The sequence below is a fragment of the Geotrypetes seraphini genome, chromosome 2 (genome assembly GCF_902459505.1).
Source record: "Geotrypetes seraphini chromosome 2, aGeoSer1.1, whole genome shotgun sequence".
In the NCBI taxonomy this organism is placed as follows: Eukaryota; Metazoa; Chordata; class Amphibia; order Gymnophiona; family Dermophiidae; genus Geotrypetes; species Geotrypetes seraphini.
The window spans coordinates 146,313,484-146,336,971 of NC_047085.1; the positions used below are offsets into that span (position 1 = coordinate 146,313,484).

Consider the following 23,488-nt stretch of genomic DNA (forward strand, 5'->3'; position numbering starts at 1 on the left):
TCGTCTCCTTTGATCCAAACAAGTTGGGACGACCTGTATCGAAGCGCACCATCTCTAACTGGATGGCGGCTTGTATCTCTTCCTGCTATGCCCAGGCTGGATTATCCCTTCCCTGTAAGGTCACAGCCCACAAGGTCAGAGCAATGGCAGCCTCTGTAGCCTTCCTCAGATCGACACCGATTGAGGAGATTTGTAAGGCTGCCACTTGGTCCTCGGTTCATACATTCACCTCTCATTATTGTCTGGATACTTTCTCCAGACGGGATGGACAGTTTGGCCAAACTGTATTACAAAATTTGTTCTCTTAAGTTGCCAACTCTCCCACCATCCCATTGGGGTTAGCTTGGAGGTCACCCACTAGTGAGAATACCTGCCTGCTTGTCCTGGGATAAAGCAATGTTACTTACCGTAACAGTTGTTATCCAGGGACAGCAGGCAGCTATTCTCACGTCCCACCCACCTCCCCTGGGTTGGCTTCTCAGGCTAGCTACCTGAACTGAGGAGACACGCCCGGTACATCGGGCGGGAAGGCACTGGCGCATGCACGGTGCGGGCATCTCGAAACTTCTAAGTTTCTTCAAGCAAGACATGCTTTCAAGATGTCCGTATCGGGGCTCTGTCGGATGACATCACCCACTAGTGAGAATAGCTGCCTGCTGTCCCTAGATAACAACTGTTACGGTAAGTAACATTGCTGTATTGATGCCCTTGTATAAGACTTTGGTGAGACTTCATTTAGAATATTGTGTACAATTCTCGAGGCCGCACCTTCTAAAAGATATAAAAAGGATGGAGTTGGTCTCTAGAAGAAGGCTACTAAGGAAAGAACTCTAGAGACAGACCAAGTAGAAATAGGGGCTTCTACAAGATATGCCTGTACCTTCCAGACTCACCTGGCTGAGCAAATGGCAACCAGAAATGTGGCCATTTGCTCAGCCACATTTCCCTTGAGTATGAGATCCTTTACCAAGTCCCAATTTAAAAGTTTGAATGGCAGCCCTGAGAGAATAAGCAGGAACAAGTTAAGGTCCCACTGCAGCAGAACAGGCTATAGTAGAGGTCTTAAGAGCTTAATCCTTTGCAAAAATGCATGGTTTCTCCCTGGGACCCTAGGGAGCACTTTTGCAACTTGCCCCAGAAACAGGAATAGCATAGTTACTCACCTGTAGAAGGTGTTTTCTGAAGTTAGCAAGGATTTAATCTCACATGTGTGTGATGTCATCAATGGAACCCGACAAGAACAGCCAAAAAGTGCACTGGTCACTTTAAAACCACCCATACTGCACAAGTGCTGGTGCCTCCCACCAGACATTGGCTCGCAGGACCTGCAGTTCAACAAGATAGCTAAGAAGCTAACTAGGGGAGGTAGGAGGGATGTGAGAATATGTCTGCTGTCCTCGGAGAACACCTACTTTAGGTGAGTAACTATGCTTTCTCTAAGGACAAGCAGGCATTATGTTCTCACATATAGGACTCTCAAGCTGTCAGGATCATGCCTCTAAGAAGAGGGTTATTGACCACAACCATGAGCCTGTCATCATTACAATGAGTAAGAAATTTCCCTGCTAGTAACTTGTGTTTTTTTCTCCCTCTCAGGAATGTAAAAGATATATGTATGTGTATTTTTTGTAATTATGCAAAAAAATGTTTTAACATTTTTCAGGAACAGAGAATGAAAATTGACAGGGAATTTGCTCTTTGGGTTAAAGAATGCCATGAAAAATTTGACAAGCAGATAAAATTTACCGGATATAAAGAGACAATTAATCGTCCTGATTATCCTTCTAAAAGGATGCAGAGCCCATGGGCTACTTATACAGCAATTGAATGGGACGGTAAAATCTTCAAAACAGGACAGATGGTAAGTGCTGTTCTTACAGTGTGTTGCTGATTACAGCACTCCTCTTTTCAGTTTGTAAAGTGTTACAACTGTTCAATTCTTGGAAATTTCTTATCTGGTTTTCCTAAAACTTTGGTTTCCAGTTGAATTGGTACCTGCCCCAATTGAAGCTACATTTCTGAGGGTTGTTATTTACACTTGAAGTTTACTATTTTCTCATGGGGTTATATTTTGAAATAGGCTATCAGCAATGGTCCTCAGGCTAATAGGTACATAAGAATTCACTTTGGAATGATATTACAGCAGACCCTCAATATTCACAGGGGTTAGGGGTAGAGCCGGCCTGCGACTAGGGAAAAATCACAAATAATTTTTTGGGCCGGCTCTGACCCACCCCCGCCTCCCTCCTGTCTCCTTCCTGGGTCCCCGACCTTATCTGGTGGTCTAGCGGCGACGCAAGGCAGGAGCAATCTTCCTACACTTCTGACCCGTGCAGAGCCGTGCTGTGTACTAATGCTGTGAGTTCCTGTGGTCTCACAAGACTACAACGGGAACTCACAACACATGTGCACAGCATGGCTCTGCACGGGTCAGGAGTGTAGGAAGATTGCTCCTGGCCCACGTCACTGCTAGACCACCAGGTAAGGTCTGGGTGATGTCCGGAGCAGCGTTTCTCAATTAAAAATCAAGACTCTAAAAAAATCTCAAATAACCGAATTTGCGATTGGGGATACCATGAATCGGGAGGGGGAGCTGTGATCTTAATTAAGAAATGCTATTATGCAATGAATGGGATGACCTCCACAGTATCACAAATAAAAAAAAATACATCAAATTTTATTTCTACAGTTTTCTTGAGCCATTTTTGGAGTATATCCTAGTAGGGTGTGTTAGTTTTGGAGATGTCATAATTTTAAAAAGCATTAGAAAAAAATGTTACAATTTTCATGTGGTATATATTAATACAATCACAGCTATAGTCCAATTGAAAGCTTGACCATTTATAATTGTGCAAAACAAAAATTTTTTGTATATGTTTGTGAAGTGCTCAGACCAAGAAACCCATATAGTAGTGATGCGTCACAGATTACAAAGTAATTTATCTCTCTAATTTGTAGACAATTTTCATGTGGAAAATAAACAACTAGCTTTATATTTTCTGTAATATGTTATTTACCTACCTGGAATTTCTAGGAAATTATGCAAAAATACATAAATTATTGAAATATGCTTTAGTGCTCTGATAATAGTTTTTATGTGTTTACATTGCATATTAATGCATTTAGTGCCACAGTTATCAATTTCTTACTTATTTATATATTGACACCAACACATTAGTTTCACCTTTTCATTCATAGGTTTTCAACATAGTACACTTCTCCCTCGTTATTCGCGGGGGATAGGGGCAGAGCCGGACTGTGAATGGCGAAAAACCACGAATATCCGGCTCTGACCCACCCCCGCCTCCCTTCCGCCTTCCCCTGTCATCCTGGCCTTACCTGGTGGTCTAGCTGGTTTTCGGGGCAGGAGCGATCTTCCTATTCTCTTGCCCCGTGCAGATAGCCTTTAGGAAATGGCTGTGGGGAGTTCCTGTAGTGTCTCGAGAGACTACAGGAACTCCCCACAGCCATTTCCTAATGGCTATCTGCACGGGGCAGGAGCGTAGGAAGATCGCTCCTGCCCCAAAAACCAGCTATACCACCAGGTAAGGCCGGGATGCCGGGGGGAAGACAAAAATATGGGGTTTTTTTTCCCTCCCCCCCCAAAAAAAAGTCACGATTATGTGAAATCGCGAGTAGGGAAACCGCGAATGGGGAGGGGGAAGTGTATCTTCATAGCTATAATCTAATACTGAAAATGTCCAAAAGAAAAACAAGATTGCAAGTTCGGACTCATTTATATCATTTGGTGGGATCATGCAGAGAACTACCTGTAGCTGAACTATCATCTGTCAGGGATCTCATTAGACATGGGTTGTTTTTGAGAGACAACAGTGATCAAGATAAATGAAATTACAGTACTGATAACTGGTCAGTGATCTAACAACTGGATCACTTGCTCAGTGGTACAAAGCAAATTCAAAATTCAGTTGTCTTGTTATAAACAGCCATGTTAGGAATCCATGTGGGAACAAGCCATTAAAGATTCTGTTTTAGAGCAAAACTGGAGGATTTATAGAGAATCTCAGCACACTGATGGACATACCTACAAGAGTGAAATAAAAGAGTTGAACTGATGTGGGATGAAATTCTGCCTACGTCGATGGAATACACATACTTTGTGACTGTTGTAGAGAAAAGAAGAGTCCTGTGATTGAGTTAGCCTTTATAAAAAGTCAAAGAGAACATAAGAACATAAGAATTGCCCCTGTCGGGTCAGACCGGAGGTCCATCGTGCCCGGCAGTCCGCTCACGCATCGGCCCCTCAGGTCCAGGGCCTGATAGTGCTCATAACCTAAAACTGTCATACGCTTTTCGCTTATGACCTGTAGAGTAACCTTCTATCTATACCCTTTAATCCCTTTCGCTTCCAGGAAGTCATCCAGCCCCATTTTGAAACCCAGTATTGTACTCTGTCCTATTATCTCATTTGGAAGCGTGTTCCAGGTGTCCACCACCCTCTGAGTGAAGAAAAACTTCCTTGCATTCGTTTTGAATCTGTCCCCTCTCAGTTTTTCTGAATGACCTCTTGTTTTTGTTGTCCCCGCTAGTCTGAAGAATCTGCCCCTCTCCACCTTCTCTATACCTTTCATGATTTTATACGTCTGTATCATGTCTCCTCTCAGTCTCCGCATTTCCAGGGTAAAAAGCCCCAGTTTGTCTAACCTTTCGGAATATGAAAGGTTCTCTATTCCTTTTATCATCCTAGTTGCTCTCCTCTGGACCCTCTCAAGCATCGTCAAGTCTTTCTTAAGGTACGGTGACCAGTATTGGACACAGTATTCCAGATGTGGTCGCACCATTGCTCGATACAATGGCAGGATAACTTCCTTTGTTCTGGTAGTGATACCTTTTTTGATAATGCCCAGCATTCTGTTTGCTTTCTTTGAGGCCGCTGCACATTGCGCCGCTGGCTTCATTGTTGTATCCACCAATACCCCCAGGTCTTTTTCTAGGGTGCCTTTCCCCAGCACCCTTCCTCCCATCTTATAGCTGTATATGGGGTTCCCTTTCCCCATGTGCAAGACCTTACATTTCTCCACATTGAAGCTCATCTGCCATCTTTTTGCCCATTCACACAGTTTGTTCAAGTCGCTCTGTAATTCTTTGCATTCCTCAACAGTTTCTACTCTGTTGGAGAGTTTTGTATTGTCCGCGAACTTGATAACTTCACACTTCGTGCCAGTTTCCAGATCGTTAATGGATATATTGAACAGCAGCGGTCCCAGCACAGACCCCTGTGGGACACCACTCGTGACCCCTTTCCAGTCAGAGTAGTGTCTTTTTACTACTACCCTCTGCTTCCTATCCGCCAGCCAATTTTGGATCCATCTGTGGACGTCCCCTTCCACCCCATGGTTCCCCAGTTTCTTCAACAGGCACTCATGGGGTACCTTGTCAAAGGCTTTTTGGAAATCCAGACATACTATGTCAATGGGGTTACCTTGGTCCAAATGTTTGCTTATCCCCTCAAAGAAATGCAGTAGATTCATTTGGCACGATCGTCCTTTACAGAAACCGTGCTGGCTTGTTCTCATCAGTTTGTTTTTTTTCTATATGCTCATTGATACCTTCCCTGATCATTGATTCAACCATCTTCCCCGGAACTGAGGTCAAGCTCACCGGTCTATAGTTCCCCAGGTCGCCTCTCGATCCTTTTTTGAAGATTGGTGTAACATTTGCTATCCTCCAGTCTTCCGGGATTATCCCTGTTCTCAAGGATAGGTTGTAAATATGCCTGAGTAACTCCGCTATTTCGTCTCTGAGCTCTTTCAGTATTCTCGGGTGGATCCCATCTGGGCCAGGAGATTTGTCAATTTTTAATCTATCTATCTGCCTGAGAACGTCTTCGAGGCTTACCTCCATGCATGATAATATTCCTTCTTGATTCCCCTTGAAGATTTTTTCCGGTTCTGGCAAGTTGGATGTGTCTTCTTTTGTAAAGACCGATGCGAAGAACTTGTTTAGTCTATCAGCCACCTCTTTTTCCTCCTTCACCACTCCTTTCCTGTCTCCCTCATCCAGAGGTCCCACCTCATCCCTCGCTGGCTGTTTCCCTTTTACATATCTGAAAAATGGTTTAAAATTTCTTGCTTCCTTGGCTAGTCTCTCCTCGTATTCTTTCTTGGCTTTTCTGACCACTTGGTGACATTCTTTCTGATGCTTCCTGTGCTCTTTCCAATTTCCTTCAGTTTTGTCCTTTTTCCACTTTCGAAATGATGTTTTCTTGTCTCCTATCACTGTCTTTACTTCATTGTTTATCCATGCTGGGTCTTTAGTCTGATTTTTTTTGCATCCTTTCCTAAATCTGGGTACATATAGGTTTTGTGCCTCGCTTACTGTGTCCTTGAGTAGGGACCAGGCTTGCTCCACAGACCGAGCTTTCTTGGAGCTGTTTCTGAGCTTCTTCTTCACCATTTGTCTCATGACATCATAGTTCCCTTTCTTGAAGTTAAACGCTGTTCCCTTTGTTCTCTTCCCCTTTGGTAATCCTACTTCCACTTGGAACAGAATCATGTTGTGGTCACTGTTTCCTAGCGGTCCCATTACTTCCACTCCCTTTGCAGGTCCTTTTAGCCCGTTGAGGATCAGATCCAGGATCGCTGCCCCTCTCGTTGGAGTCTGGACAAGTTGTTCCATGAAACAGTCTTGGACGGCTTCCAGGAACTCCATTTCCTTCGTGCATTTTGAATTTCCAAGACGCCAGTCTATCCCGGGATAGTTGAAATCTCCCATAACTATAGTGTTAGCGTTCTCGCATTCCCTCTTCAGCTCAGCTACCATTTCTGTATCCTCTGCTTCCGATTGCCCAGGTGGACGGTAGATCAGTCCCATCTTTATCTCGGATCCGTTTTTTTCCTGGTATTTTAACCCACAATAACTCCAGTTGACCATTTGCCGCTGCTGTATCCACACTAGTTGAGTGAATGGTTTCCCTTATGTACAGTGCTATTCCTCCTCCTTTCTGATAAGTCCTATCTTTTCAGTAGAGTTTATACCCTGGCAGTACTATGTCCCATTTGTTTTCCTCATTCCACCATGTTTCCGTGATCCCTATGATGTCTAGGTTCTCATTTTTGGCCATGACTTCCAATTCCCCCATTTTATTCCTTAGACTTCTTGCATTAGTGTACATGCAGTTCAAGTCCTGGCATTTAGTCTTCCTCGCTGTTTTCCCATGTGCTTCAGTCTTCTTTCTGTCCTCTTCCTGGCCAGCCAACTCCTGAATATTTTCTCCTTTGTCCTACCTTTGTGGTATGTTTCTATTGCCTTGCCCATGTGGCGTGTTCGTATTTTCTTTTTCCTGTGCCTTCCCATCTTCCCGTTCCTTTTTGACTTCCCCTTGTAGTATGTTTATCATGTCCTCCTCTCTCTTCTTCTTTCTCCCTTGTTTTTTCATAACCTGTTGCTGTCCACATGTGTCTGCCCAGCATTTTCCCCCCTCAGTACCTTCAGTGGGTACTGTCTCCCGAACCGTCGATATCAGGTCGACTGTCAGCTTTCCCCTTCTGTTTAGTTTAAAGCTTGCTCTATCGCTCTTCTGATGTTATTTGCTAGTTGTCTAGTTCCCGCTGTGCTCAGGTGTAGACCATCCTTCTTGTAGAGCTTGTTCTTTCCCCAGAACGCTGTCCAGTTCCTCACGAAGAGAAATTCCTCTTCCTCACACCATCTCCTCATCCACGCATTTATTGATTGTAGTTCCGTCTGCCTCTTCGTTTCTGCCCTCGGTACTGGCAGGATCTCTGAGAAGGCTATCCTCTGGGTCCTCATCTTCAGTTTCCTTCCTAGGATCTTGAACTGTTCGGTCAGTGCATTCTTGCTGTAGTCTCTCCTGGTGACATCGTTCGTCCCGACATGGACTATCACTGCTGTCTCTTCCGTCTCTGCTTCCTCCAGGATTCTTTCAATTCTGTCAACGACATCCTTCGTTCTTGCTCCTGGGAGACAGGTCACTAGCCGATCCTCTCTCCCTCCTGCTAAGTGACTGTCTACTTGCCTTAGGATTGAGTCTCCCACCAGGATTGCAGATTTCCCCTTTTTCAGCCTCCGTTGCGGTCGCAGGTCTGTGTCCCTGGTGTTCTTCATTTCTTCTCGCTCTAGGCACTGAGAGTGTTTCTCTTCTTCTTGCAGCAAAATTCCTCCGTGGGTAACTTCTACCTTGGTGTCAGATGCTTCTTGTCTTCTGCTCTGTATGTCCTCCTCGCTTCTGCGCTTCTCGTATTCCTGCTCTTCCACTCTCCTGTAGGCATCTTCAATGAACTTCTCGAGCTCCCTGACCTGTTCCTCGATGCACCCCTCTCGCGTGTGATCTTCATCTGTCTGGAAGGGGTCTTCTAAGATGTAGAGTCCCTCCAGTTCCTGGATCCTCAACTTCAGGTGGCTGACTTCACTCCTCAAGCTCTTCAGTTTCTGACAACGCCCGCACACGTATGACTGCAACCCGGAGGGGAGGTAGTCATACATGTGGCAGTCCGTGCAGTACACTGGGAAGCTCATCCTCTGTGTTCCATCAGCTTCCATTCTTGTCTGCCCTTTAGGAGTCCTGGTGCTAGTATGTTCACTCCTACGCCTGGCTCTTCCTTACCTTCTTCGTCTTCCGCTCCCCTTTGCTTGTGCGTGTGTGTTGTTTTGCCTCTTGTTTGCCTTGTGTTTGCCTTCTCCGCTTGCTCGTGTATTTGTGTTTTTCCTTGATTCCGCCTTATCTTGTCCTGCTGTGCTTGTTGCTGTCCTTGTGTATGTGCACACGTGTGCTACCTGCTTGGCCTGCCTCTACTTTATTTTCTGCCCGTGTTTCTTGTCTTCTGCCCCTGCTTCTATTCTTCGGTGCCTTCCTAGCCTGTCGTTTCCCTATATGTGTGGTCCTCCCTGGGCCTACTCTGTCCTTTGTTTGTTGCCCCTACGCCTTTCTTGTTTGTATGTGCACGTGGATATGTCCTTACCTTGATTGTTTTCTTTTCTTGGGGTCCTTAGATGTAGCAACCCGGCCCTTCGCAAAGGCCCTTCGCAAAGGCGCTCTCGCTAAGGCGAGCACCTTTGCTGCGCGCCGAACGGCGGTGCGCCGTTGGCTCCCTTCCTCTTAAGGAGGAGCCCGCCAATGATGCTGCGCTGACGCGGTGGGCGGAGCCTCCTCTCGCCGCTACCCGCTCTGCTGAAGCTGTTCTCCTTCTCCCCTGTACCGGCTTCTCTCTCCTCTGCCTCTGCTTCTTCGCCGCTGCCTACACGCGGCTCCGCGAAGGAAACAGTCCACAAGCGCCGCGGCTCCCTTCCTCTTAAGGAGGAGCCCGGCCGATGACGCTGCACTGACACGGTGGGCAGAGCCTCCTCTCGCCGCTACCCGCTCTGCTGAAGCTCTTCTCCTGCTCCCCTGTACCAGCTTCTCTCTCCTCTGCCTCTGCTTCTTCGCCGCAGCCTACACGCGGCTCTGCGAAGGAAACAGTCCACAAGTGCCGCGGCTCCCTTCCTCTTAAGGAGGAGCCCGGCCGATGACGCTGAGAGTTGAGAAAGTTGAGAGTATTGGATGGTATCAGATTGGACCAGAAGACAAGAGCTACAGAAGGGGAAAGGTAGGCAAAAAGGAAGGAGGGTGAAGAAAAGCAGAGAATGAAGAGTGAAAAAAGTAAAGCAGAAGAGCAAGAGATGATGAAGAGACGTGTGTATGGAGTGGAACAGAAAGATTAATTCTTCCGCCATGTCATCCCGATAGAGGAAGCTTCTGTTGCTCTGGAGAAAGGAAGAGTCCAAACTATACTCTGAGGATATAATCAACACTAGTCTTTAAGCCCGTTACATTAACGGGTGCTAGAATAGATGTGTGTGTCTTTATTTCTTTCTTTCTTTTTCTCTCTCTCCTCTTGACCGCTTTCTGTCTCTCTCTTTCCTCGGCTGTCAACCATCACCCCTTGCCTGTTCCACCTGTCCAGCAGTAGGCCTTCTCCCTTCCTTTTACCTCCCCCTGTCCAGCAGCACTCCTTACCTGCTCCCACTGTCCCTCTTCCCTGCTCCCCCTGTCCAGCTTCTTCCCTGCTCCGCAGTCATTATTCCCTGCTCCCCCTGTCCAGCAGCACTTCTTCCCTGCTCCCCCGTTCCTCTTCCCTGCTCCCCTGTTCCTCTTCCCTGCTCTGTCTGTCCAGCAGCACTCCTTCTTTTCTCCCCCTGACCCTCTTCCCTGCTCCCCCTGCCCAGCAGCATTCCTTACCTGTGTCTCTCTTTCTCCTTAGTGTTTTGTTATTTTTTTAAATCTGTCTCTTTAGCCCCCTGTCCTTCTGTGAGTGTCTGTGTGTCTCTGTCGTTGTGCACTGTTGTTTGTTTGTTTTTTTAAATCGATGTTTAGCTCCTGATCCCCTCTGTTTCCATGGCAAGCATGTTCGCGGATGTGAGGGCCGTTTTGTGGTGCCGGATCTGGCGGCGCCGTGTAGGTCGGAAGACGGGCCTCAGCGTTTTGTAGGTCTGGGTCTGGCGTCGCCGTGTAGGGCGAAAGCGGGAGGCAGGGCCTCAGCACCGGCCGGGCGGCTTGCGCCGCCGGCCCCCAGTAGCTCGAGGCCGGCGGCGGACATGGTTTGCGTTGCATGGTGGAGGAGGAACATTGGTGATGTACAACCCGCGCATGCGCACTAAAAAAAACGCGACAGCTCAGGGAACACGATTTTTTTTAGTGCGCATGCGCGTCCTACCATTTTATTATATTAGATTGCTTTTGCCAGTTTGACACTATACTGGACTGAGAGACAGCAGAGATTGCTACTGCTGCCTGGATTGATACAGAATTTATGACTCGGGCATAGCTTTGGTGATCATAACAAGGTGAAGAGGGCTCAGGTGAGATTCGTGAAAAGATTGAATATATAGTTTGAGAAGGAACTGCAGCAAAATGGCATTAATTACATTTTCTTTGATGGTTGTCATGATGATACCATGGCCATGTTAAAGGCAGAAGACAATGGCAAAATATATCCAGGTATGGATACAGCCTTTCCTTTCTGAACACACTGTCAAGACCCTCATCTATGCTCTCGTCACGTCTCACCTGGACTACTGCAACTTGCTTCTTACAGGTCTTCTGCTGAACCATTTCTCTCCCATTCAATCTTTTCAGAATTCTTCTACAAGCCTCATATTCCACCGGTGTATGCATTTTTATTTGATACTTTACAAGAGCAAAATAAATATCAAGATTCTACTTCAAAACTGGGTGTCATGTTTTATCCATTCATTTAATTTCACAGACCTTTACCTGACAAGTGAGCAGGCAGGTCTCTGAAATTGCACCAGGGGTCATGGGCATTCAGGCAGCAAAATCAGGTGGTCAATAGATCCATGTCACAATGCAGGACATGAAACAGAAGTTGAGTTACCATATGGCTCCTGAAAAAGGGGACAGATTGAGACATGTGGGATTGCGACTTCCATGACTTTCAATGGAAGTAACATCTGGATGTCTCAATTCCTCATATTTCTAGAGCGATATGGTAACCCTAGATCAGTGATTCCCAACCCTGTCCTGGAGGAACACCAGGCCAATCGGGTTTTCAGGCTAGCCCTAATGAATATGCATGAGAGAGATTTGCATATGATGGAAGTGATAGGCATGCAAATTTGCTTCATGCATATTCATTAGGGCTAGCCTGAAAACCCAATTGGCCTGGTGTTCCTCCAGGACAGGGTTGGGAACCACTGCCCTAGATAGAAGGGACATGTTATGAATGATTACTAATGTAAACATGAGCAGGTCACTGCTGTGAAAAGCAGCTTGTCATATGCAAGCAGATAGATTCCCTAAGGGTTACATAAGTGCAGCTGAAGAGGGAAAGGGAGAGGGGTGGAGACATATGGGAGGAGAGAAGATAAGGGAGAGGCAGGGAATGCACACACATGTTTGGCCACCACTACAGCAACATGTCAGGCACAGACCAGGAGGCAGGCCGGTGTCAGCTGAAAGTGTAGCAGCCCACCCCCCTCTATTTTGGTATGCATAAGCCCAGGATCTGGGGAGGGGAACCCTGCACTGACACTGGAGAGGCAAGGACAAGCCAACAGAGAGAACGTGCCCAGGACCAAGGAAAGGGTGCAGGAGGGTCCCAGGAGAGAGAAAGAGAAAGGAGGAAGAAAGTGAGACAAGTATGGAGTGCCTGAGGTCTTGCGTCTGTACCCCTGACTGATGGATCTCAAAAGCACCACCTAATACACTAAACAGACTCTCATCAAAACCTGTATGCCACCGCTAGCATAACTTGACCTACTACCCAGTGGCGTACCTAGGGGGGGGGTCCACCCCGGGTGCACGGCCCACGGGGGTGCACAGCTGGCCTGCCACCGGGGAAAGGCTGCCATTGCGGTCATCAGAAAGAAACCGGCGTCAGTTCTCCCTCCCTCCGAATTCGCCCTGCTTCTTTACCCGCGAGCCGACCAACTATAACCATCCGACATCAATTCTGACGTCGGAGAGGACATTCTGGGCCAGCCAATTGCTGCCTGGCTAGCCCGGAATGTCCTCTCCGACGTTAGAATTGACATCGGGCAGCCAGAGTTGGTCGGTCCGCGGGAAAAGAAGCAGGACGAATTCGGCGCCGGCCTGTTTCCGACGGCCAGTGGCAGCCTTTCCCCGGCGGTGGTGGCAGCATGGCGGTAGTGGCGGCGGTGGCATGGGGGAGGACAGGGATACAGAAAGAAAGAAACGGGGCAGGGTGAAAGAAAGAAAAAAAATGGGGCATGGGGAGAGAGAGAGAAAGAGAAAGAAAGGGGGCATGGAGAGAGAAAGAAGGGGGCAGGGTGAAAGAAAGAAAGAAATGGGGCACGGATAGAGAGAGAAAGACAGACATACAGAAAGAAAGGGGGCATGGAGAGAGAAAGAAAAAAGGGGACAGGATAAAACAAAGAAAAAGTTGGGGAAGGGAATGAGGTCTGGAGGAGAGGAAGCATACAGGAGGCTGAAAGAAGGGAAGAAATATTGGATGCACAGTCAGAAAAATAAAGTACAACCAGAGACTGATGACAGGGACAGATTCTTCAGACTGTGGGGAACCACAAGTACAAGGGGGCACTCGGAGAAATTGAAAGGGGACAGGTTTAGAACAAACGCTAGGAAGTTCTTTTTTACCCAGAGGATGGTGGACACATGGAACGTGCTTCCGGAGGTTGTGATAGGCCAGAGCATGCTACAGGGGTTCAAGGAAGGTTTAGATAGATTCATAAAAGATAAGGGGATTGAGGGGTACAGATAGAAGTAGAGGTAGGTTATAGGAATAGTCAGGGACCACTTCACAGGTCATAGGCCTGATGGGCCGCCACGGGAGCGGACCGCTGGGCGCGATGGACCTCTGGTCTGACCCAGTGGAGGCAACTTCTTATGTTCTTAAATTACCAAACAAAGGTAGGAAAAATGATTTTATTTTCAATTTAGGGATCAAAATGTGTCCGTTTTGAGAATTTATATATGCTGTCTATATTTTGCACTATGGGCCCCTTTTACTAAACTGCAATAGCAGATTTTAGCGCAGGGAGCCTATGAGCGTCGAGAGCAGCATGGGGCATTCAGCGCAGCTCCCTGCGCTAAAAAACGCTATCGTGGTTTAGTAAAAAGGGAGGGAGTATATTTGTCTATTTTTGTATAGTTGTTACTGAGGTGACATTGCATAAAGTCATCTGCCTTGACCTCTTTGAAAACCCACGGAATATAAATCCTGTTTAAATTTTTTTATTCATTTTCATACATCCACAAGTATAACATAGAAATTTAAAACAATCTCATAAAACATACACTTGAATTCCTTTCATGTACCACTTTAAATACAATACATTTTTCTGTATTTATGAACAATAATAACTGAATTATATGTATTACCTAATATGTATAATAATTGTTATTAAAATTTAAACCCCTCCTTTCCCTCCCCTCCCCTCCCAATACACATAACAATTATAATAAAAATAATGACAAATATTTTATGAGATAAATTAAATAAAATGAAACCCACCCCCTCCCTTCTTAATAAGATTTTTATTATGGGAAAATGATTTCATTCATTACAGAAATCTGCTAATGATCCCCAGATCTTCTGAAACTTGCCAAAATAACCTCTCTGTGTTGCTAATGCACGCTCCATTTTATATATATATGGCATACGGAATTCCACCAGAAGTTATTGTTTAACCTATCATAATTTTTCCAGTTATATGTAATTTGTTGTACTGCTACCCCAGTCAATTATAAATAAAAGTTTGTTATTGTTTGAAGAAATTTGACTCTTTGCTCTCATTGCTGTGCCGAATAAGATAGTATCATAAGTCAAGGCTACTGGATTTTCCATCATCCTATTTATTTGAGGCCAAATTGAATTCCAAAATAATGATATGAATGGACAATAGAATAATAAATGATCTAATGTCCCAACCTTAAGATGACAGTGCCAACATCTATTAGATCTAGAGCAATCTAATTTTTGTAAGCGAACAGGGGTCCAAAAAGCTCTATGCGAAAGAAAAAACCATGTTTGTCTCATAGATGCCGACACTGTACATCTTAATCTCCAAGACCAAAGTCGTGGCCATTGAGATGCAGTAATCTGGTGCTTAATCTCAATGCTCCAAATATTCCTAAGACCATGTTTTGTTTTTTTATTTACAAGTTCAGATATTAATTTATACCACCTTACGGCTTGGTGACCCATAGAGTCCATCTGAAAACATAAGAATTCTAGGCTATGACAATTAATAAGACTATTCCATTCAGGGAACCCTGCCTGAATGGCCTGCTTCAATTGCAACCATCTAAAATATTGCGATTTATTTAAACCAAATTTATGTTGCAATTGTGAAAACTCAAGCAGTTTGCCATTATTTATTACATCTTCTAAAATACGTATTCCTGCCAACATCCAAATTTTCCAGATGATTTTAAAACCGCCGACCTTGATCTTAGGGCTTAGCCAAATCGTTTGAGTTGTTGATTTATTTATTGGAATAGGAGTTAGATTACTTATATACCTTAAAGTTTTCCAGGTATCAACAAATATTTTGTGTTCTTTATATAACCTTGGCATTTGGATACTAACAACATAACCAAGACGCAAAGGAAACATGAGTCTCCATTCTAGCCAGAACCAATCTGGTATATTATCAGTGGGCTCTGGGAGGATCCAATACATACCTTGACGCAAAATATAGGCTTGATGATACCTATAAAAGTTTGGAAAATTTACCCCACCCTCCACAATTGATCTTTGCAAAGACACTAAAGCAATTCTAGGAATTTTACCTAGCCAAATAAATTTTGTTAAAACCCTATTCAACTTTTTATAAAAAGACCCCTGAAAGAAAATTGGTATCATTCTCATTTGGTAACAAACTACAGGCAAAATCATCGTTTTGACAGTTTGTACTCTCCCCCACCAAGATAAATGCAAAAGATTCCATTGCTCACACATTTCTGTTACCTTCTGTAATAAAATTTTCTCATTAATTTTCATAGTCTCATCCACTGATTTTGCAATCCAAATTCCTATGTATTTTAAACCATCTCCCTTCCAAATAAAAGAAAATAGATCAAATAAACCTGTACAATGTATATTTAATGGGAGAACTTCCGATTTATTCCAATTTATCTTGTAACCTGAAAATTTTCCAAATTTCTCTATCAATTCAAGCAAACATGGAATGGTTGATTCTGGATTTCTCAAATAAAGCAATATATCATCCGCATATGTTGAAACTTTATATTCTCTATCTGAACGCGGAATGCCCTGTATCTTCTTTACCTGTTGAATAGCTAATGATAAAGGTTCTAAAACAATATCAAAAAGCAAAGGAGATAAGGGACAACCTTGTCTAACCCCCCTCTGCAGAATAAAACATTCTGAAAAAGTGTTATTAATATACAATCTAGCAACAGGGGATACAGCGCTTGCATCATTTGTATAAATCCTGAACCTATACCAAACCATTCCATTGCCTGATACATGAAGGTCCATTCCACTCGATCAAAGGCTTTCTCTGCATCCAAAGAAACAAAAGGCCGGATCATTGATATCTTTTGTCAAATACATCATATGGAATGCCAGTCTAGTATTATGAGAAGAATGTCTTTGAGCAACGAATCCTGTTTGATGCATACGGGAGAGCTTTAGCCAATCTTAAAGCTAATGTCTTAGCTAAAATTTTACTATCTACATTAATCAAAGAAATAGGCTTATAATTTGAAACCAAAGTAGGATCTTTATTTGGCTTAGGCAAAACTATAGTTAAAGACTCCGCCATAGTGCCTGTGATACAACCCTTATTTAGTTGAGTCTGATATAAATTTAATAAATAGGGCAATGTGATATTTTGAAATGACTTATAGAACTCTACCGTATAACCATCTCCACCTGGAGCGGATCCAACTCTAAGGGACTTAAAAGCTATTCCTAATTCTTTTAAGGATATTGGCTCTTCTAAACTTTGTTTTATATGTTCAGGAATCTTTGGACCCTCTAATAATTTCAAAAATTCTAAAACACCTTTTCTTTTATCTAAATAAGTCTCAGAAGAATACAGAGCTTTATAAAATTTTAAAAATTGTTTCAAAATCGGTTCAATTTCAGTATAAACTACACCATTCTCATCTTTTATGGCAACTAATTTTGTTCTTCTTTTTTTCGCCTTAAGATAATTTGCCAACATTCTTCCCGACTTATTTGAGTTTCCATAATACAAAGCTTGCTGAGAAAATAAATCTTTCCATATCAATTTGGATATATTTACCTTTGACTTTTAAAAGAACTTGTTGTGTAGAATATTCCCACTTTTCTATTAACCGCTTCCAAAGATTTAACTTCTTTTTCCAAATCAGAAAATTGTTTTTTAACCTGTTTCTGAAGATAAGCCGAATAAGAAATAATTTGTCCTCTCATGGATGCTTTAAAAGCATCCCATAAGACTTCTATGGAGATTTCATCAGTATCATTAATTTGAAAGTAATCCTTCATTTTTAATAGAAAAATCTCACAAAATATCGGATCAGCCAGCAATGTATTTTTAAATCTCCATATAGGTCTATTATTTTTTTTCTCCATCATTTTACTTTCAATCCACCCCCCACCATGATCAGACAAAATAATTGGATCAATGGCAGCCTATGTGACTTGATTTACTAATTGATTTGAAATGAAAATATAATCTATTCTAGAAAAAGAATTATGAACATGGGAACAAAATGAAAATTCCCTACCATCAAAATGAAGTATGCGCCAAATATCTTTCAAGTCACAAGATTGTACAAAATTATCCAAACCTAATGATTTTATAACTCTCCTAGGATTCATATCCATCAAATGATCCTTAACAGCATTGAAGTCCCCAGCTACTACTAAATTTGAAGCAGCCAGTGGAAGAACCAATTGTTGCAGAGTCCTAAAAAATTCATTCTGGTTCGAATTAGGGGCATATACATTAAAAAGCGTCATGGTAATATTTCCCATGCTCATTTCCACATATACCCACCATCCAAGAGGATCTGCTGCCTTAAATCTAAATGAAGCAGAACATTTTTTATTTACTAATATAGCAACACCTGCTTTTTTCCCTACCGCTGAAGAAAAAAAGCAATATTTGACCCAATCGCCTTTCAGTTTTTTAGACTCATTAGTTGACAGATGAGTCTCTTCTATGTAGCAAATGTCCGCATTCTGTCTTTTCAAGAATAACAATGCTTTCTTCCTTTTTATCAGATGATTAAGACCATTAACATTCAGAGACATTATCTTAAGATCCATTAGTCATTATCATAACTTGTATTCACAAAAATCCAACCCTGAATATATTGTAAGAAATCCATTTTCCCATAAATAAAATATATCAAAAAGCTCCATCCCTTACCCAAGCCCTGAAAAGATCCACAGCGACAGCACTCAACTTCAAAAAAGGGAATTATGATGGCATGAGGAAATTGGTGGGAAAGAAACTCAACGGTAGCGCAAGGAAGATGGAGTCTGTAGAAAAAGCCTAGTCCGGGGGTCGGCAACCCGCGGCTCCAGAGCCGCATGCGGCTCTTTTCCACCTCTGCTGCGGCTCCGGTAGTGTGTCACGCAGGAATGCAGCTTACAAGTCCGGCGTCGCGGCGGGAAATAGCCATGCTGAGCAGTGAGCTCAGCACACACAGATGAAAGCCTTGCTTGCTGATTGGTCCGGCTGCCCCGCCCCGCCGTGCCGCCGGACCAATCAGCAAGCAAGGCTTTCATCTGTGTAGTGTTGAGCTCACTGCTCAGCGTGGCTATTTCCCGCCGCGACGCTGGACTTGTAAGGTGCCTGAAAAAAAAATTATCCTGGCCGGGGTCGGTGTCATGCTCCGGAGATCTACAGCCTTCCTATCTCCCTCTCCCTTCTACCTGCTTCCGGCCACATCCCCTGCTCCGCGGCTCTCTTCGGCAACTCAGCAGCAGCTTCTGACGTCGGGGCCTACCCTCTGCGAGTCCCGCTTGTTTCAACTTCCTTTTTCCACAAAGGCGGGACTCGTAGAGGGAAGGCCTCGATGTCGGCAGCTTGTCTTGATCACCGCTGCTGACGAGTTGCTGAAGAGAGCCGCGGAGCAGGGGGATGTTGCCAGGTGCAGGTAGAAGGGAGAGGGCCAGATGCAGGACTCGTGGGTGAGGGAGCAGAAGAGAGAGAGAAAGAGAGAGGGGAGGGAAACAAAAGGAAATATTTCATACTGGGCTGGGCCGGAGTGGAGGGAGGGTGGAAAGATTCTGGCTACCGGGTGCAGTAACAAAAGAAAAGGGGGGAAAGCTGAAAATGGAGATAATGACACAAAGAAGAGAAAGGGTAAGCAGGACCTACTGAATAAGGTTAGAGATACAGAAGGGACATGAAGAGGAGGTGAAATAGAGACATGCTGAAAAAGTGTGTGTGTGGGGGGGAGATAAAGACATTGAAAGGGCAAATGGTGAACATGGCGTAAAGATAAGGACAGAGACAAATGAAGATTCTGAAAAAGTGGTGAGATAGGGATATAGGTGAGAGGGATATAGGTGAGATGGACATAAAGAAGGGTGTTGCTGGAAAATAGGTGGAATGGTAATTCTGACAGACACAGAAGGGAAATGCTGGATCAAGGAGAGATGGGGCTCAGGCTGGATGGAATGAGGAGAAATGCCTTGTTGGCCCGGAACTTCCTCTCCTACATCAGAATTGACGTCAGGGAGCGGAATGCTGGTCAGCGCAACACTTCTGCAGGGAAAGCTTGGGACGGCGGTGGCTTGGGGGCTGTTCCCCGATTGCGGTGGCAGCAAACCGAGTGGCTTGGGGGACGGCAAGGAGACAGAAAGAAGGGGGAACAGGGAGACAGAAAGAAAAAGTTGGGGGAGAGAATGAGGTCTGGAGGAGAGGAAACATACAGGAGGCTGAAAGAAAGGAAGAAAGATTGGATACACAGTCAGAAGAAGAAAGTGCAACCAGAGACTCATGAAATCACCAAATAGCAAAGGTAGGAAAAATGATTTTATTTTCAATTTAGTGATCCTGTATATAGCATTAAGATAAGAAACAATATATGCAGTGTTAGATTTGTTTTATAATGGTTTTGCGGCTCCAAGTTTTTTTTTCTTTTCGAAAACGGGTCCAAGTGGCTCTTTATGTCTTAAAGGTTGCAGACCCCTGGCCTAGTCCCTACTCAAGGGCACGGTGCAAGAGGCACAGAACCTGTACATCCCCAGATTCAGGAAGGGGTGCAAAAAAAAACCGAACAAAAAACCCAGCGTGGATAACAACTGCGGTGAAAAAGGCGATAAGTGACAAGAAAGCATCGTTCAAAAAATGGAAAAAGGACCAAACAAAGGACAATCAAAAGGAGCACAAAGAACACCAAAGGGAGTGTCACCGTGTGGTTAGAAAAGCTAAAAGAGAATATGAGGAGAGACTGGCGGGGTTAGCAAGAAACTTCAAATCGTTCTTCAGATATGTGAAGGGGAAGCAACCGGCAAGGGAAGAAGTGGGGCCATTGGATGATGGAGACAAAAAAGGAGTGGTAAAAGAGGAAAAAGAGATAGCAGACAGGTTAAATAAGTTCTTCACATCAGTCTTCATGAGGGAGGACACATCCAATATTCCGGAACCGGAGGACATCGTAAATGGGGATCGGGATGAAAAGCTGGTCCAACTAGAGGTAAGCCAAGAGGATGTCCTCAGGCAGATAGACAGACTAAAGAGCGACAAATCGCCAGGACCGGACGGCATTCACCCAAGGGTACTCAAGGAACTAAGGAACGTAATAGCAGAGCCACTTCGCCAAATATGTAACCTATCCTTAAAAACTAGAGAGATCCCGGAGGATTGGAAAATTGCAAATGTCACACCCATCTTCAAGAAGGGTTCAAGGGGGGACCCGGGGAACTACAGGCCGGTGAGCTTGACCTCGGTCCCGGGAAAAATGATGGAAGCACTGATTAAGGACAGTATCTGTGAACACATAGAAAACAATGGACAGCTAAAGTCGAGCCAGCACGGCTTCTGCAAGGGTAGGTCATGCCTCACAAACTTATTGTACTTCTTTGAGGGGGTAAACAGACAGGTGGATAAAGGGGAATCCATTGACATCATTTACCTTGACTTTCAAAAAGCCTTTGACAAGGTACCGCACGAAAGACTGCTTAAAAAACTGTGGAGACACAGGGTGCAAGGGGAGGTCCACCGATGGATCAAAAACTGTCTGGCAGACAGAAAACAGAGGGTTGGAGTGAAGGGCCATTACTCAGACTGGCATGGGGTCACGAGCGGAGTTCCGCAGGGGTCGGTGCTGGGACCGCTCCTGTTCAATATATTTATTAATGACCTGGAGGCGGGAACAAATTGCGAAGTTATTAAATTTGCGGATGACACCAAACTCTACCGCAGGGTTGAAACCATGGAAGACTGTGAAGATCTGCAAAGGGACCTAACGACGCTAGAAGAATGGGCCAAAAAATGGCAAATGAACTTTAACGTAGGGAAATGCAAGGTCATGCATGTAGGGAAAAAGAACCCGATGTTCAGCTACAAAATGGGAGGAACACTGCTAGGGGTAAGTAACCTTGAAAGAGACCTGGGAGTGATGGTGGACACGTCTTTGAAGGCGTCGGCACAGTGCGCCACAGCCTCAAGAAAAGCAAACAAAATGTTGGGTATCATTAAGAAGGGTATCACGACCAGGACAAAGGAGGTCATCTTGCCACTGTATCGTGCAATGGTGCGACCGCATCTGGAGTACTGTGTCCAGTATTGGTCGCCGTACCTCAAAAAGGACATGGCGGTACTTGAGGGAGTCCAGAGAAGAGCAACTAAACTGATAAGAGGTATGGAAAACCTCTCATACACTGACAGACTGAAAAAGCTGGGGCTGTTCTCCCTGGAAAAGCGGAGACTTAGAGGAGACATGATAGAAACCTTCAAGATCCTGAAGGGTATAGAAAAAGTAGACAGGGACAGATTTTTCAGATTATGGGGAACCACAAGTACAAGGGGGCATTCGGAAAAATTAAAAGGAGACAGGTTTAAAACAAATGCCAGAAAGTTCTTTTTCACCCAGAGGGTGGTGGACACATGGAACGTGCTTCCGGAGGCTGTGATAGGCCGGAGCACGTTACAAGGCTTCAAAGAAGGTTTGGATAGGTTCCTAGAGGATAAAGGAATTGAGGGGTACAGATAAGAGTAGCGGTAGGTTATAGGGATAGTCTGGGACCATTGCTCAGGCAATGGGCCTGATGGGCCGCCACGGGAGCGGACCGCTGGGTGAGATGGACCTCTGGTCTGCCTCAGCGGAGGCAACTTCTTATGTTCTTATAACTCATGTCAATTAGAAACAAATTAATTCTATATATCCGCACTCTTAGACATATAATAATATTAGAACCAATTTTTATAACCGGTATAAATTATAACAACCTATTACCTAGAATTTGATATAATCAAACAAATCAAATTGATATTAAATAACTTGAGCTAGGTATATTATATAAATTATATTCCAAAATAATATTTCATATATCCTATGAACAAACATATCATTATCCCAGGACAAGCAGGCAGGTATTCTCACTAGTGGGTGATGTCATCCGACAGAGCCCCGATACGGACATCTTGCAAGCATGTCTTGCTTGAAGAAACTCAGAAGTTTCGAGATGCCCGCACCGCGCATGCGCCAGTGCCTTCCCGCCCGATGTACCGGGCGCGTCTCCTCAGTTCTTTTCTTTCCGCGGAGCTGAGAAGTTCTCTTCAATTCTGCGCTGACTGAAATTTCAGTATTTTGCCTTCTTTCCCCGCGTTTTATTGTTTTACTTACTTTCTTTGAACTTTTATTTCTATTTAAAAAAAAAAAAAAAAAAAAAAAGTTACAATTATTTCGTCCGGCGGTTCGGCCGGGCCGGCCTCGTGGCTGCGACCTAGCTCCTTCGACCTAGCAACGTCACTTTTCCGGCCTATGTCCCGGCCTATCACCGGTTTTAAAAAGTGCAGCAAGTGCCAGCGTGCGATTTCGTTGACGGACCCACACCGGCGCTGTCTTCAGTGTCTTGGTCCAGAACACGTTCCGAAATCGTGCCGGCCTTGTTCCACGCTCACAGCGCGCTCTTTTAAACGGCGCTGCTTACTTTGGGAGTCCATGTTTAAGATGGAGTCTTCTAAGGAGCCATCTGCTTCGACTTCGACAGATGTTTCACCGGTCTGTTCGAAGCCTGCATCTGCGACTCATGCATCGAGCATCGTGAAGCCAGCATCGTTCACACCGGCTTCTGCATCGAGTTCAGCATCGGTTCCTGCTCCCGTCTCCTCGGTTCAGGTACCGCCTTCCACTGTTCCTCCCGTGGTCATAAAAGTGCCCAAAGCTACCAAGCAGAAGCACTCGACCACGAAGGAACGCGATGACCGTGCAGGAGGACCCCCTTTCGGTGCGGATCCCTCCATATCGGCATCGCTTAAATCCCTGCTCGAAGCTCAATTTGTTGAGCTCATGCGGACGATGGGACCGAGGCTTATCGCTAATATTCAGGGCGATACTACGGTCCCGGTCCCGGAGAGCGGTCCGCCCCCTCCTCCTCCTCCTCGTCGTTCGATTTCCCTGCTCGACGAGGGGGAGCGGCGGATGGCGGCGGAACCCACTAGGCGGGCTTCCCTTTCTGACATGCCGCCTTTAGAGCCCATTACACCTCCACGTCACCAGGGTACTACATCGGCCCCTGATAATCGGAGTCCTGGGCATACTGCATCGCAGGAGGAGTTCTTTCGCACTCCATACCAGACTTGGGTGGCACTGCGTGAGTCGGCATCGTTGCCTCCCATGCGCTCCACTGCATCGAGTCCAATCCATTCCTTCGAGGCTTCAAGGGATCGATCGATGCATCGAAGATCACGTTCCCCATCCCGGCATCGGGAGGGGCATCGATCTCGACATTCTTCTAGACACTCCTCGCGTCATTCGGAGGTGTCTCCACAGAAGAAAATGCAGCGTATGGGATACTCATCCTCAGATTTATCCCAGCCAGAGGGACCGGAG

General features: G+C 45.0%; 1 protein-coding gene across 2 annotated transcripts in view; it reads left to right on the forward strand.

Moving 5' to 3' along the window:
* SMCHD1 (structural maintenance of chromosomes flexible hinge domain containing 1) overlaps positions 1 to 23,488 on the forward strand; it is a 719,028-nt gene that overhangs the window by 159,842 nt on the left and 535,698 nt on the right. For both annotated transcript variants that reach the window (XM_033933958.1, XM_033933959.1), the window contains exon 13: positions 1,664 to 1,861. In XM_033933958.1, coding sequence (XP_033789849.1) covers positions 1,664 to 1,861 — 198 coding nt within the window. The remainder of the gene's footprint in view (positions 1 to 1,663; positions 1,862 to 23,488) is intronic.